This window comes from Scyliorhinus torazame, chromosome 5, assembly GCF_047496885.1.
Source record: "Scyliorhinus torazame isolate Kashiwa2021f chromosome 5, sScyTor2.1, whole genome shotgun sequence".
NCBI lineage: Eukaryota > Metazoa > Chordata > Chondrichthyes > Carcharhiniformes > Scyliorhinidae > Scyliorhinus > Scyliorhinus torazame.
In genome coordinates, this window is record NC_092711.1 from 253423460 (window position 1) to 253441203 (window position 17744).

At 45.4% G+C, this 17744-nt stretch overlaps 1 protein-coding gene across 1 annotated transcript in view; it reads left to right on the top strand.

Moving 5' to 3' along the window:
- Positions 1 to 9871: 9871 nt before the first annotated feature.
- The window catches only part of LOC140421049 (tetraspanin-7-like), a 31305-nt gene continuing 23432 nt past the window's right edge, over positions 9872 to 17744 (top strand). Inside the window, exon 1 of the mRNA XM_072505361.1 lies at positions 9872 to 10042. Within this exon, the coding sequence (XP_072361462.1) occupies positions 9953 to 10042 (90 nt within the window). The 5' untranslated portion in view covers positions 9872 to 9952. The remainder of the gene's footprint in view (positions 10043 to 17744) is intronic.

Consider the following 17744-nt stretch of genomic DNA (forward strand, 5'->3'; position numbering starts at 1 on the left):
CCCAGACAATACCGGGTCGGGCCTGCTAATGATATGCAAATGGTGTCTACTGTACTTGCATTCCGGACAGCATTGACGCCACTGTCAAGGCGCTGGAGCAGAAATTTGGTGTCAAATTGGTGCCAGCCGCAATTTTGGCTTCAGAACCGATTCTCCGCCAATTGCCTTTCCCGATTCAACGTTGGCTAATGGAGAATCCCCCCCATGGTGGCTGCACTGAGGATAGTTTTGCATGGGGATTTTGGCAGGTATGAGAAATTTGGTTATTTTGAACTTTGGAAAAGGCCTGGGAGCATAGTTACAGACATTGGCCGTTATCTCCCTTTCCCCCCACAGCCATCTGCCCACTGGCATCCTGATCAGGTACAGGTTACCTGAATTGCTCTGCCCTGAATCTGCCAGCATTTGTAGGTTCTGTTTATTATGGCTTTAATGTGCCTAAGAATGGCTTGTCCCCATTTATGAGATGCTTGAGAAAAATGTAATACTTTGAAATATTTGGGAACCAGGCCTGGATCCTCAATGTTGCCCTGACAACTACCAATGCTATGCTGATACATCTTACATTCATTCAGTGTACCGACCTGCTGATACCCGGCCAGGTCAGGAAATGGAAGTCTCTTCCATTGGCCCTGCTCCATCGTACATTCTGAAATTTGCTTGAGGTAGATGAAGGCTCCTCCCCTAACAAGGGTGGCACACGACACAATTCTCAGGCCTCGGCGCGGCCTCGCTCGAGCAAAACGAGGAAATTGGCAATCGTGGTTAAGTGAGCACTTCACACAACCCATGGGGATTCCCGTGGGTCTTGGGGACGGTCGTCTCAGCATCATGTCTGCGGGCTGAGTGGAGCTGGCTGTGCAACTGCTGTTTAAATGCTGCTCAACCTTGTGAGCAGGGAGGCTGGTGGTCCTGGTGAATTGTCTGGCGAGCCTTAATTTGCAGCGAGAAGCCTGAGGGCCCTCGTTAAGTGGACCGAGCCTGGCCGAGTGCCGGGACGCGTGCGGCAGTTCTCGCTCACTACCACATTTAGAAATCCTTCTGCGCCCACAGTGGTTAGCACTGCTGCCTCACAGCATCAGGGACCTGGGTTCAATTCTGGCCTTGGGTGACTGTCGATGTAGAATTTGCACATTCTCCCCATGTCTGCATGGATTTCTTCCGGGTGCTCCAGTTTCCTCCCAAAGTCCAAAGATGTGCAGATCAGGTAGATTGGCCATGTTAAAATTGACCAATAGGTTAGGTGGGGTTACTGGGATAGGACAGGTGAGTTGTCCCAGGTAGGGTTGGTGCAGACTCGATGGGTGAAATGGTCTCCTTCTGCATGCAAAGATTCTATGAATACCCCACAGTGCAAGCTTCTGCCTAACGTATAGCTCTTCCACCAACTCTTATTGGACCAACAGCAGAAATACTCCAAGAGAACCACAGATTTACCAATTTTTACAGATGCACCACAGTAAGCATCCTATCCGGCTGCCTCACAGCCTGGTATGGCAACTGCTCGGTCCAGGACCGCAAGAAACTAGAGAGAGTCATGAACACAGCCCAGTCCATCACGCAAACTCGCCTCCCATCCATTGACTCTGTCTACACCTCCCGCTACCTTGAACACACAACCTGCTGACTGAGAGGAGAGAGTGCTAACACTATGCTGCAGTCGGTCTCTAAAGGCATCTGAAGCCAGTCTCCAACCCCTCCCCACACAGGCGGGCTCCCAGCTGAGGCCAAGAAGCCTGTGAAATTTATGCAATTGATCACAACACTTAAACTCAGCCACTCTGAAGATTTTCCCAAATTAAATATAGGTGCAAAATTTAGGCAAATTACAGACTTATATCAGTCTCTTCTCACTCATCAACATAATGATTCAAAGTCTTTGCCCATGCTATTATGCGGCAATTACAAGCCATTAACTTGTTCACCAATATTTGTGTTCCACCAGAATTCTTTGGCTCACAACCTCATTAAAGCCTCGGTCCAAAAATGTGCAAAAGAGCTGAGTTCTCGAGGTGAGGGGAGAGTAACTGCCCTTGATATCACGGCAGCAATTGACCAAGTATGGCACCAAGGAACATTATTAACATTGAAGTCAGTGGGCGCCCGAGGGCTGACCTGAGGAGGTGTGGGACGCAAACTGGAGGCTGGCCTAAGAAGGGTGATGGGCCGGTCAAGAGGGCTCCGGTATTCGCGCATTTGAGGAGGTTGAAGGTGGACGTGGCAATGCTACAAGAGACACACCTGAGGATACTGGATTAGAGTAGGCTGACGGAGGGGTGGATCGGGCAGGTATTTCATTCGGGGCTAGACTCTAAAATTAGGGGGGTTGCGATCTTGATTAATAAGCGGGTGTCATTTGAGGTAGGGAATATAGTGGCGGACTCAGGGGTAGGTATATTATGGTGTGTGGGAAGTTGAAGGGGATGCCGATGACACTAGTGAATATTTACGCTGTGTCCTTCCCAATGTCGCAGGCTTCGATCTCATTGAATCTGAAGTGGGAAAATTACCCAGAGCAATGTGGGTCATACAGACCAATCTCCCTACTGAATGTCGATGCCAAATTGCTGGCCAAAAGTTTGGACTCAAGGATAGAAGACTGTGTTCCGTGGGTGAAGGGGAACACCAGACGGGGTTTATAAAGGCAGGCAACTGACGGCCAATATTAGAAGGCCCCTAAATGTGATCATGATGCCCTCTGAGGGGAGGGTGGCAGAGGTAGTGGTCTCTGGTTTTGTGTGGGTGGGTAAAACTCCGTGAGTAAAGAAAGTGCTGTTAGAGCAGAGCCGAGCGGGGCAGGTGGGCTGGCACTGCCGATATTTTGGAACTATTACTGGGCGGCAAATATAGCCATGATTAGGAAGTGGGTAGTGGGGGAGGGGTCGGTGTGGGAGCGGGTAGAGGCAGCCTCATGTAAGGACACAAGTTTGGGAGCATTGGTAATGGCTCCTCTGCTGTTTGTGCCGGCCCGGTACTCCGCAAGCCCAGTGGTATAGGTGGCTCTGAGAGTTTGGAGGCAGTGGCGGAAGCATATTGGAGTGGAGGGAGCATCGGTGTGGGCTCCAATTTGTGGCAACCACCGGTTTGTCCCAGGGAGGCTGGATGGGGAGTTTTGGAGATGGCAGAGAACAGGGATTGAGAGGCTGGGGCATCTATTTATTGGTGGGAGTTTTCCATGTTTAGAGGATTTGGAGGAGAAGTTTGAATTGCCAGGAGGGAATGGGTTTCGATATCTGCAGATAAGGGATATTGTGTGAAGGCAGGTTTCGACCGTTCCGCTTCTACCGCCACAGGATATTCAGGACAAGGTAGTTTCGAAAACGGGGGTGGGGGAGGGGAAGTTTTCGGAAATCTATAAAGAACTTATGGAGTTGGAGGAAACCCAGATAGGTGAGCTTAAGCGTAAATGGGAAGATGAGCTGGGAGGGGAGGTAGAGGTGGGTCTGTGGGAGGATGCTCTGAGCAGAGTCAACACGTCCTCAACTTGTGCCAGGCTCAGCCTGATGCAATTCAAGATGGTTCACCGGGCACACATGACGGTGGCCCGGATGAGCGAGTTCTTTGGGGTGGAGGACAGGTGTGTGAGGTGCGCGGGAGTGCCCGCAAATCATGCCCACATATTTTGGGTATGCCCGAAGCTTAGGGGATACTGGCAGGGATTTGCGGATTTCATGTCCACGGTGCTAAAAACGAGGGTGGCACCGAGTCCAGAGGTGGCGATTGTTAGAGTGTCAGAAGATCCAGAAGTTCAGGGGCAAGAGAGGCTGATGTTTTGGCCTTTGCCTCATTGGTAGCCCGCAGACAGATATTGCTAGCATGGAAGGGCTTGAAACTCCCAAAATCAGGGGTTTGGGTTAGTGACATGGCTGGGTTTCTTAGGCTTGAAAAAATTAAGTTCTCCCTGAAAGGATCAATGTTAGGGTTCGCTCGGTGGCTGATATGCCATCAATGAACACACGACGAGTGGTGAACGTAACTGAGGCTTTAATAAACTAAACAGAGAGCCTCCTGGTCTCAGATCCCGAACTGGGGCAGCGGCGGAGCCTAGCTACCTTTATACCGAGCCCGGGGAGGCGGAGCCAGCAGGCAGTAGTTTACCACATTACATATAATACAGTGGCAGTTTACCACAATACACAGATCATATACTACCGTGGTTCAGACCCAGCAGGGACAAGCACAGGCATGTAACAGTACAACAGTACAATACAATACAGTGGTTTACCACAGAGGTGGCAGCCATTTATCGACTTCTTCAGAGAAAACAAAACTGTCAGCAGATTCAATAGGGGGGGGGGGGGGGTAAGGAGGGTAGGGGGGGGAGTTAGACTATTTTGTGTTTAGAGTAGGCGGGAACAGTGGGAGATGGAAGGTTGGATTACGCATTGAACTATATTTACATTTGTATTTGTATCGTTTATTGTTATAAAACCATAAATGCCTTTTAAAATGTGTTTTAAAAAGACATTGAAGTCAATGGGAATCAGGGGTAAACTCTCTTGAACATCAGAAGTTACACTATTCTAATTCAATGCACAAGGCTGAATGTTTGAATGCTTGTTTTTCTTAGCTCAAAGGACTTTGAATTTAGCGAACAGAACTGATCATTTTAATTGCTGGGGAGGTGGATAGAACATATCAATAATTGTTCAACCTTGACATCTCGCATCACTGCCTTAAGGCCATATGTACTTTTTCCCTTGTCAATTTTCAGTATGGCGAAGTATTTTGGCGAAGACCAAGCCATCGTTGAGCTTGTGTCCCAAAATTCAATATAAAATCATATTGAGTTGACAATAAACTAAACTAGAATTAATCATTTAATGTTGATTTCCTAATCCTGAGGCTGAGATTGTCTGGGCATTTGATGCCCATAAAAGAACTCTGCTGCTGTGTGCCAAATATCTTCTCACATTTCCTCCTGCAAGTGTGGGACTAGACTCCCATGTATCTGACCCCACCTCACTAAGCGTGACAGTCCATGTTCTCTGGCTCACTAGACATATTGTAATTTACAAACCAGCTACTAATCCAGCAGTCCAATCAAATAAAAAAATCAGGCATATTGATTAAGGCATTAATATATTTTGATTGCTTGATCTTTTATCTTAGATTACATCATTTTTTAAAGCAACTGGCTAAATGACATTGCATTTATCACATCCCAGAATTGTCCCAAATTCAAATAACAGTACTATTGGGCTGACAGATTTCCAGTAATGTTTATTTCATCTCTTCTTCAAGAATAATTTTGTTCTTATATCCATAGAACCACCTAAACCGTATCTATGTTTTTTTATTGTCTTTCTTAAAATCCCTTTAAATAACCACTCTTTTATTATAATCTAATAAGAACATGGTCAGGGATCCATTTTTATTTAACAATCTCTCCTTTATACCTTCTTTTTACATCCAATCTCAAATAGTTTCTTTTTTCATTGTGTCAGTTGTGTCAGGAATAACTCTTTGAACCTGACAAGACATTTTTAATTGAAGATCAATCCAACACATAATTGCCCATAATCATTTCAAATATCCCAAATTTTAATTAACCTATCAAATTAAAACTATCTCATTTTCACATGCGTGAAAAACACAAGATCCTCCATTCTCCTACATTACAATTTAACCTTTATTTCTTAAGCCAATTTTGATTGCTCGAGTTTATTGGCATTACCTATTCTTTGTTGATTCAAAATCTCAAACACATTCTCACCCAGATTCAAAATCTCAAACACATTCTGACCCAAATACATTACCACTTTCAATCATAATTATGAGAACGTTACTGCAACTTAATTTGTAAGAAGTTACATCCCAAAACACAAAAGCTGTGTAGCATTTTAAAACAATTCAACTGTCTGCTGAAGGGGTTAACCTTTCAGCAGAATCTGAAGGGGAGAAGCTAAACATTCTTGGCGTTATGCAGTTGCGCAGCTCCATGTAACTTTCTTTCAACAAGTTCTGAACACCATATTGAACTCCACTTTCTCAGATATTACACTTTTCTCACCTATTTTAATTTCTACAAACTTTTCCTGGCGAACTAAACACAATACTTCCAATATTTTTCTTAGGGTTGAATCACTCCTGTAATAACTTTTGTCTCTCTGCAGTAGTAAAGGACACTGTAATGATGTTCCTTATATGGGTCCCATGTGCTTTCACTGCCATTTGATAAGGGGCCAGCTGTAAGTAAAAGCTCAAGATAAGCACAGTGGCTTTCTCAGTTTTTATCACAAGTTTGAACCTTCCAGCACTTTTACTACGTAATAGGGTGCCTGTTGGAAATCACACCTGGTTTTTTTCTATTTATCCAATTAGTTTGCAATGTTGCTGGGTGAGGAAAAGGGACATTGTTCCTTCCCCTCCCCATTTGTCAATGAACTCAAGTTACGCCTTTTGCCTTCTCAGCTTTCGACCTGGCATATTTATTTCGCATTCTGTCCCTTCGACCAATTCATTTTGCAGTTTCTAAAGCACCCATGTAAATCCCATCCTCACTGCCAACCTGTTAGGGCTGTCAAGGGGCAGACAACAGCACCTCAGCTATCCCTGACCCTCGTCCCTACCAAGTGACCAGGCGGAGATTTTCAGAGGTTTAAAATGGCTGTTATTTCAAGCTACAGCAAAGGAGCTAGACATCCACCATGATGCTTGCCAGCTCCCTAAACAAAGAGACGCAGTGGCAATTATACCTTCAGGCCCAACTACAAGCAATTAACATATACCAATCAAAGGTGTATACTTGTTTAGAAATGATTTATATCTATTCACAATTAATCATTAAGATTACATAATGTGTACAGTTATCTAATTACAATTTGTGCATGTCTACTTAATTATATCATGAAGCACGTATTTACTCCACTTATCTATTAACTTCCAGGCATGAGTAAGATCGAAAAATGTCTCAAATTCCCTTGCCGAATGTTCCTTGTTTGAACGGCCATACACGAGTTGCAGCTGCGTAATGATTTCTCTGATGTTTGTGTGAGAACTGTGTGACTAAAGCTTCCCTTATAATTAAACACATTAATGGTCCTTGGGTGTTATCTACTGGCATCCTGGGACTAAGACAACTGGTGTCGCATCAGAGATTCGCAGTCTTGGCATTTCACAGCTTGAGTGATTTTTTTTTAACCTTGTCACACATTATACTCCATCTGCCAATTTTTTTCCCATTCACTTAACCTATTTCCATCCCTTTGCAGACTCTTTGGACAGAATTCTCCCAACCTGCCCATGACAGGCTTAGTTGCGGAGAATCTGGCAAGAGCTAAAAAGTCAGAAACCCGCGGGCATAAAATAATGTTGCAATTCTCCCAATGTCATGTTTACAAATGTCAATTTAGAGTACCCAATTCATTTTTTCCAATTGACGGGCAATTAAGCATGTTCAATCCACCTACCTTGCACATCTTTTGGGTTGTGGGGGCGAAACCCATGCAAACACGGGGAGAATGTGCAAACTCCACACGGACAGTGACCCAGAGCCAGGATCGACCCTGAGACCTCGGCGCTGTGAGATTGCAGTGCTACCACTGCGCCACCGTGCTGCCCTCTCCCAATATCATCTTCATGGCAGGTCGATCATCCAACTGGCAGGTGGCGTGAATACCATTTACATTAATTTGCATCTCATGAATGTTCACTAAAATAGCTGTCCATCGGTGTCCTGTCAGGACTTCCAAACTTGTGTCATGCCAGTGGGAAACCACATCGGCATCAAACCCGAAAGAGTGGTCCAGACTTTTTCAAACTTAGGGTCGCAACCTGCGGGTGGGTGCGGCATTCCCGATAGCGGGTGACGCGCCCAACAGCCGCAACCGGCTTTTACGAATAACAGCTGTAACTGGCTTTTGAGAATGTTGGCCGCAACCAGCTTTTAAGTTGAGAATGCCGGCCACAACTGGCCTTTAAATACAACGTATGGAGTCTTCCCGCCAGAAGTGGCAGCAGAGAGCAGATCATGCACCCAGCACGTAGACTTATGTCCGTGCTTTGGGCAGGAAATCACGGAAGAGAGATTCCTCCATTTTGTAGCTGCCAACAAGCAAGTAACAGGACTGTGTGACTGTGTCATTTTGTAATAAGGAAGAGAGGGCCAGAGTCACAAACAGGTCGGGATCTCACAACTGAATCTGCTGGAGAGAGCTTCACAGGGGAGTCCACGGCAGGACAAAGCAGTGCTGGTGTGAGTTGTAAGCAGAGCTCCAGGGCCTCTGATGAACAACTCTTTAAGAAGAAACTGTAGTCAGAAACAAAGCAGCATAAAGATAATTTATTGAGACATGGCTTAGTTGTGCCAATGCAAATCAGGATGCAAAGCCCATGTGTGTTATACGAAGGGAAGAACTGGCAAATGAAAATTTTAAACTCTCAGTACTTCAAAGGCATGTTAAGACTAAGTATGGTGAGTTTGAGGACAAACCTCATGATTTATTTCAAAGGATGCATCGGGAATTTAAATCTTCAGCTGATTCCTTAGCAGAAATGTAACATTGAATAACAATGCAAATGAGATTGTGAGGACCAAACAGGTTCACCTGCCACATTAAAGGCAAGCAATAATGGTGTGTCGCGAAGGCCGGCCAGCGTGGATCGTGAAGGTCGGCCGGCAGATGACTGACAACTGGAATGATTGACAGCTAGGATGGCTGAGAGCTGGGTTAACTAACAACTGGGATGAGTGGCAGCTGGGGTGGCTGAGAACTGTAATGATTGACAGCTGGAATGATTCATAGCTAGGATAATAGACATCTGGGATGACTGACAGCTAGGATAACTGACAAATAGGATGACTGATAACTGGGGTGACCGGCAACTGAGACAATTGACAGTTGGATGCTAACAGCTAGAATGATTGAGAGCAGGGATGACTGACAGCTGTAATGATTGACAACTGGGGGGACTGACAGCTAGAATGCTTGACAACTGGGCTGGCTGTTAGCTGGGATCATTGACAGCTCGGATGACTGATAATTGGGATTTCTGACAACTGGGGTGATTGACCACTGGGATGACTGACTGCTGGAATGATTGACAGCTGTGATGGTTGACAGCTGGGATCACTGGCTGCTGGGATGAGAGACAACTGGAATGATTGACAGCTGTGATGACTGACAACTGGGATGACTGACAGCTGGATTGGCTGACAACTGGGATGACTGACAACTGAGATGTCAGACTAATGGGATGGTTGACAGCAGGGGTGGCTGACAGCTGGAATGAATGACAGCTGGGATGGCTGACAGCTGGGATGACTGACAACTGGGTGACTCACATCTGGGATGACTGACAACTGGGATGACTGACAGCTAGGTTGGCTGACAGCTGGAATGGTGGCAACTGGAGTGACTTTCAGTTGCGCTGACTGACAACATGGATGACTGACAGCTAGGATGACTGACAAATGGGATGACTGATAACTGGGATGACCGATAACTGAGATGATTGATAGTTGGGATATTGACAGCTGGAATGATTGACAGTGGATGACTGACAGTTGGAATGATTGGCAACTGAGATGACTGACAGCTGGGCTGACTGACTTCTGGGTTGGCTGGCAACTGCAAACATTGGCAGCTGGATGGCTCAAAGCTGGAATGACTGACAACTGAGGTGGATGACAGCTGGGATGATTGATGATTGGGTTGACTGACAACTGTGATGATTGACAGTTGGGATGACTGACTGCTGGGCTGAGTGACAACAAGGATGACTGACATCTGGGATGAATGACATGAGATGATTGACACCTGGGATGATTGACAGTTAAGATGATTGACAGCTGGGATGACTGCCATTTTGGATGATTGACAGCTGGGATGACTGACACCTGTGCTGAGCCATGAGCGAACCGGAAGCGGCATCCCGCGTGACGTCACTTCCCTGGCAGCCGGCCGGGTTAAAACCCGGCTGCTCCGCACTGGCTCTGTCGGCTGCAACCATGGCAGCGTCTTCGTCGCGACGTCTGCAGACCAAGCCCGTCATCACCTGCCTCAAAACTTTCCTCATCGTCTTCAGTTTCGTGTTTTGGGTGAGTGGGGGGTTGTCCGCCGGGGCGGGGGGGGAGTTTACGGCCCTGGAGAGAGGGGGGGGGGGGGGGGGGGGGGGGCCGTCCTGTGCGTCCGCTGCGTCCGCTGCATGAAGAGCCGAGGTGATGCTGAGAATCCGTGCTGGGAACCGGAGCAGAGATTGTGCTTATTGGCGTCCTCTGGGTGGGTGGACGTGAACTGCTGCTGTCCAAACTTTCACTTGTAACCCAAAGTGGTTGCTGGCGCCCAGCCTCTTCCACAGTGTTCAGTTAGTTTTATTAAAATAACTTGGCCCGGGTAAGTCCAGGAGTAGGGGGGGTGGGAGAGAAGGAGCGGTTACAGAGCCGAGCCCTCTGGGTCGATGTCGGCGTTCGAGGGTTTGAAAAGTTCTTTTTTTTTAAAAAACTTTTTTCAAGCGAGACCCGCACTTGAGAAAAATCTGTTCGGAAATATTTAAACTTCTTAAAATATCTCTAACTCCCTGGATTGTTCTTTCTCTCCCGACTCTGGCGAGCTCAAAATGGGAACTCTGGAAGCTCCTTTTGTTCCGAGTCCGCTTGTTCGGGACTCCGGAGCTCTTGCTTTTGTTTGTGACTCTCCCTCTCCACCTTCAAGATAATTCTTGTTCAAACTTTCATGCCTATCCCAGGCTACCATACACTTAAACAGGAATTGTTTCCTTTACTATTTAGTTCTGTGTACCTGATTTTTATGCATAATTTTTAAAACTTGGCACAAAGGGTAATGTACAAAACGCCACATTAAGATTAAACCCTTTAATTTGGGCATGGAAGTTTATTTTTGTGTATGTATTTATTTTATGAATCAGTCAGCAAATCAAACTGGAGTAGTACAGCACTAAGACTAAGAAAGCCAGGTGGATGGCAATGCAGTTGGTTCAGCTTGATCATCAAACTTGGTGCCCTAGATAATTTTTTGGGGTGGTGGGGGGGGGGGGAGAGAACTGGATAAAGCCATGAAACTGGTAAAATGGTGTGCACCTTCATGTGTAGTGATTTATCATATTGCACTCAAAGAAAATGTAGGATAAAATTTGTGCCCTGTTTGGGCATGCTGAAAAGCAGACCTTTCTCCAAGTCTACATATGCCAGTGACACTTATAACTTTTTTTTGTCTGATATGAGACTAGCTTGTACCTCTGCAGGAGTGTTAACTATTCTTTAACTCCAAAAGAAAAAATACACTGTTCTAAGGGGATTTAAAAACTAGCAAATATTCATATGATTGGTTCAGATTGTGAAATGTAATCATTTTGGTCTGTATCACCCTTCACATGGACCATGAAAGGATTGCAAAAAGGAAGGTGATCCTGGATGCCAGGATAAAGACATGGGCCTGTGGTGCAGCCCTCTAAGGCAAGAAGTTGTACAGTACAAGATCTCACATGGTGTTTGCAATAAAACATTGCAAGTTGGCCTCTAGCAATGAAAGGGGATGCTGCCATTGGTACAAGACATGGCTAGGCAGTGCACACACAGGAGCCAGTAAACCAAGGATACTTAAAACCATGCCAGAACTCTACAAATCAGTGTTCACTCTGTCCAGCCAAATCTGAAGTACTGCTCAGGCCCTTGACACCAGAAAACTGAAACCCCACTGATGAGGAGAAAAAATTGTCAAGATTTCTCTGGCTGGATTATGACACCCCCCCACACACACACACACACACACACACACACATGAGGGAACACTCGAGGGTAAAAATCAGACTCCATATTAGCTTCCCTCTTACCTGGATAAAGAAGGGAAACCCAGAAAGGGAGGAAAATAAGGATTAGATGTCTGGCAAGGTCTAGCAATATGTCAAAATGGGTACCAGGGACAGAACAAGAACCTCATAAGAAACAGGACACTGCCTCTCCTGCGGACCCCAAGCCTCCAGAAAGTGGACCGCCTGAAAGTCTCTATACAAGATTGGAGGGTGCACCCCTGCTCCTTCATCCAGCTGAAGAAAGACTCTTAACAATGCAGCACTCAAAATTTCATTTGGGCTCTGCAACCAACAAGATGCCATCTCTCCAGGGGAACCAAATCTTGAGCAGTCCCGAAGCCCCCAAAAGGAGACCTCTCTGGGGAGGGTGACCTACTCAGCAAGGATTCCATGATACTAAAATATTAATGATTTGATTTATTATTGTCACCTATATTAGTATACAATGAAAAGTGTTTCTTGCATGCTATACAGACAAAGCATACTGTACATGGGGAAGGAAGGAGAGACTACAGAATGTAATGTTACAGTCATGGGCTTTAGAAGCCTAAAACGAGAGCTATGCTGGGTGCAGCTTGCAAGAGGTTGCCTCGCTCTGGTGCCATCTTGGATTTTTTTTTTACAAAAGAACCACAACATGGTTCGAACAGGTTTTCCTCACTCACCATGACGACTTGTATGGCCATACATTACCTTTTTTACCATCTACCTGCCACTGCTCAGCTTGTCCATTCAATGTAAAGGATTACAGTGCAAAAAGCTGGGTAAATATTGCAAAACCTCATTGTCATACAACCAACTCAGCATTTCAAATGCCTGTGCTCGTATATCATATACCCCCTTGTCAGGATACCAGGGCAATAACACAATTGGGTACAATCACTCACGAGGGAACACGTTCCAGATTGGTAATGAACTACAGATGATACAACTATCCATGGAGCTTGTAAAGGCCCAAGCCATAACCAGATCATCCAGCGCCTCCATTTCATTGTCATGCACCCCCAGTAAAGAGAAACCTAAGCCCCAGTGGGTGGTGTATATCGTTGCATTCTGCTGCCTCCAACCCTTGATGAACATCCAAGACGTAGACCACCAGTTGGGGTCTTTGTCCAACCCTAGCCTTTGAAGGCCAGAGTTCAACACGCTGCCAGCCTTCAAATCCAGATTGTGAAAACATGGCAGCCAGTTCTCCATTCCACTGGGAATTCATCCTTGGGAAACCAGATGCATGGATGGTACCCCCTCCAGCCCCATTTTCCCTGAATCAACCAGAATGTTTGACATACCATGCAGCAGGATTTCCAAGGACTGGAATGAGCCCCCATTGAGGCGACTGCACTTTTCTCCTCTTCTCTGCCATTCTCCTTGGGATATCTTGCAGTTAGAAACATGGAATCCAAATTCCTATAGTGCAGAAGGAAGCCATTCAGCTCGTGGAGTCTGCACCAATCCTACATAGGCCTGCTCTCCCGCACCAATAACCTGTGCCAAAAAACAGACGGTCATCCATTACTTTAATCACTGGCAACCATTTCTATGCTGTTGCCACAGCATAGGCCCTCTCTTCAGTGAGTAGGGTTCTCTTTCCCCCCCCCCCCCCCCCCCCCCTCCCCCCGGCTGCTTCCATCTGCCTCAATCACCAGGATTCTCTTGACCTTGTCTGCTCTCCATCGCCAAAGTTTAGCCTGTGTCTTTGAAGATCACAAATATGTACACTGGAATCAAATTATGGGTTGTGTACCAGGATTAAAAGATGAGTAGTGCCAGAGCTCCCTTACTGGCATAATGTGACCACCACGCAATCCACTTTTGAAATGGGGTTTACAGAAGTTCTAAGCTGAGCCAAATATTTTGCTATTTCTCCTGTCTATATTTTCAGATTTAGCGTTGGTCACTGGTCATTCCTAGGAAGGGGAGAATGATTATCATAGAATTTACAGAAGGAGGCCATTCGGCCCATCGAGTCTGCACCGGCTCTTGGAAAGACCACACTACCCAAGCCCCCACCCAATCCCGATAAACCAGTAACCCCATCCAACACTCAGGGCAATTTATCATGGCCAATCCACCTAACCCGCACATCTTTGGACTGTGGGAGGAAACCGGAGCACCCGGAGGAAACCCACGCACACACTGGGAGGATGTGCAGACTCCGCACAGACAGTGACCCAAGCCAGAATCGAACCTGGGGCCCTGGAGCTGTGAAGCAATTGTGCTATCCACAAGGCTACCATGCTGCCCCAATGGTCTCTGCATTGTAGCGTGGATGCCTTGTTCTAAATACTGACATTCTACCCTCCACTCTGTGACCTGTGTCCTTGCATGTGCACCCCCAAGTCCTATTGTTATGGGCCAGGGTTTAGAGCCCCAAAGTGTTATCATGGAGTTCCATCTGACCCACAACATTGTGGTTGCTTTTCAGGTGTGGTACAGCAGAAATGTGAACCTCAGAGCCATTTTCCACAACACACCCCCCACTTAAAGTAGAATACCGCATCTGAAAAGCAACCACACTATGCTCACCCCTCACTGCCTTTAAGTTCACTAAGCCAATCCAATAGATAGACTTTTATCCTGGACAAGCCCCCAACTTGTTATGGGCCAGGGTTTGGAGAACCCCCAAAGTGTACGAGTTCACCTGACTCACAACTTTTTTTTTCTCTTAACTGATGAACAATCTCATTTTTAATGTCATAAAATGCATCATGTATATCTCACTTTATGACATTAAATATCAGTTTCTCACCCTGATTATATTCACAGTTGGGTAGAATTTGCATCAGAGTATTTGCATTACCCACTCTTTGCTTCTCTTACTGGAAATTGAGTTGCTGCTGAGGATTTACTTCGTGTGACTAGACATTTATATACTTTAACATTTCTTCTCCTTTTCACTTTTCTCCCAAATTTACACCCACCAACAATGTACCAAATATGTCAATCCCCATATCAATAACTGAATCCATCCTCTTGCCAAACCCCAAACATTCGCCCGCATGTTCACAAACGACAAAATGGAATCGGGAATCGCCTATTAACCCCCCCCAACCAACTAGTATTCAATGTTATCCGGTTCTTGAAAGTGCCCATGAATTGTAGAACCCCTCTGATCCGACACCCCGAATATGGCCTCCCGGAGGCCCGGGTCCAGTTTCATGTGCACCACTTTAGAAATTATCCTAAAAACCTCCTTCCAGTAATCCTCTAGCTTTGGACAGGACCAAAACATATGAATGTGATTAATGCCCCCCCCGCCCCCGCAACGTTCACACATCTTCTACTCCTTCAAAGAATCAGCTCATCCTCTCCCTCGTGAGGTGCTCTCTGCATAATACCTTCAGCTGTATCAGCCCCAACCTCGTGCACGAGGTGGAGGCATTCACTCTCCGGAGCATCTCACACCAGAAACCCCCCCTCCATATCCTCTGACACACAAATTTTAATAAATTGTGGTATGGGGAGCACACAGCCCACTCTACAGGTGTGGTACAGCAGAAATGGGAAAGTGTTAACAATGTTTATTCTGTGAACTCAAGTTAACCTTTTTAAAACATTCAGTGAACATCTTGGCAACCATAAATTAAAATACAATGCCCAAAGACTACAACACTAAGTAATCCTTTAAAGCTTTCTTTTTAAAATCCATACGACTTAAAAACAGAAGCACATCCGGTTAAAGTCACTACTGAAAACATTTATAATTCTGAATTCACCAAATGATCAATAGTCTTTTGAAGGCTCAACAGCAGCACACCTGTTTGGTCTGGCTTCAGCTCCAACACTGAAAACTAAACTAAAACACATCCTGCAGCAAACAGCCCAAAACAAAAGTAAAAAGCTGACTTGACAGCCCAGCTCCACACACACTCTGACATCACTACAGTAGTAAACATCCATTTCTTAAAGGTACACTCACTAACATATTTATATACACCCATTTATAAACACCCCATTTCTTAAGGTACACTCATGACACTATTCTCCCCTCGCTTGCTGACCTATACTGGCTCCTGGTTGAAAAATCTTGATTTTAAAATTCTCATTGTTTTCAAATCCCTTCATGGCCTAACCAATCATTATATCTCTAATTTATAATCTCTCTAGCCCTGACTCCTCCACTTGGGTGTGCCTTCAGCTGCCTCAGGCCAAACCTGGAATTTTTCCCTTCTCCTCTTACCTCCTTTTTTAAATTGTTCCTTAATCATAGCCCTTTGATCAAGCTTTTGGCCTTTTACTTGTATTGACTTCTTGTGACATGGTGACAGATTTTGAAACCGCTTGGGACAGAGTCATGAGGTTGCCATGTCAACCTTGCTGCCATTTGGAATGTAAACTAATTGAGGCTTGGTTTCAAACCGTAAACTAGGTCCTCTTATTCTGAGTGGCATTGGGACCAACCAATGCAGCAGTACCTCTGCAGCTGTAAGTTGCTTCTTCCTTGGGTAAGCTGTCTGCAACATTTTCTCTCCACTGTAGATGACATTGTCCCTCATCTGTATACTCTCTGCTCTACAAATAGTTGTAAATGGACCAAGACCGATTTGTGTAATTCATCTTGGGTTTTTTTTCCTCCAGGGAAACTAAAACTGAGGAATTTAAAGTCTGTCTACTATCTCCTTTCTTTTGCCCTTCTGAGTTGACATGATTGCCCATGTTTTTGTGAACTGTAAACTTGTCTTTCTGCAGATATACACTAGCATTGACTCTATGCCTTAAATTTATTGAATGTAGCTGTGGGAGCATCGCTGTGGCTCTGGTTGTCATACCAGTTTGAAGTTTCATTCTAGGTCTTTTAGCGCGCGCCCAAATTGACATTGAGCACCACCAATCTACGTTGAGCACAATCGTTCTGATCCCATCTTTTGGATGAGCCATTAGCAGGTCCCATCTGGCTGCTCGGGTGGGTGTAAAGATCACATTGGCACTATTTGAGCAGGGGTGTAATCCCTGGTGCTCTGGCCACTGTTTATCACTACAACAGCAAGAACATAGATATCTGTCATCAATAATTTCAACACATCCTGACTTGTCTCCCATTCACCATGGCCATCTGTTCCGCAGAAGAGTCCTATTGGACTTTAAATATTTACTGTTCTCTTTATAGATTCTGTAAAACCTACTGTCCTTTCCAGTACTTTGTTTTTAATTCCGATTTCCCACTTCTGTAGTTTTTTTTATTATCGGATCATATTGCTGTTTCTTCCTACAACCAGTGATCTAAATGGCCAAAGGAGTCAAGTATTTAAAGTCTGGCAATTTATTCTATTCTCATTTCATTTGGTGCCCATTTCCAGTTTTCAGGGTCTCTTATCACTTGCTTTAAACTGAACAAAGTGGGCTTGGGTAATTTACAAGTGTAGTGTATCCTGTTTTTGGAGAAATTATGGCATGGGGATGATAGGGCTGGGATTAATCAGCAGTAGCCATCATTTGCATAATCTTGATTCTTGGTGCCTTCGCCATCACAATGAAGGAAGCAAATGGGTCTATCCTTGAAGCAATGAGTATTTGAGACACTTATGAATCTGACTGTGCAAAGAGGCCTTTCTTGCTTATGCATGCTACCAATTTGAGATCATACAGAAGTATTTTAAATAACGCACTCTCAACATGCCTGCTGCTTAAGGGAAGTGATCCCTCAGGAGGGGAAAAAAGTGGTCATGTTGATGAGGCATAGATATTGAATGAAATGAATGTTGATGCATGGGGTTGGTGGGGACTTTAGACCAGTGTCAGGAGTGTAAAAGGTGTGCAAAGACATCAGGAAGTGATGTGGCTATGAAGGGATTTGAAGATGATGGGTATCACAGTGGCAAAAGTGGTTAGCACTACCTCACCACACCAGGGACCTGGGTTCAATTCTGACTGTGGGTGATTATTGTTCTCTTCCCCGGGTCGGTGTGGTTTCTGCTGGGTGCTCGGGTTTCCTCCCACAGTCCAAAGATGTGCAGGCTAGGTGGATTGACCTG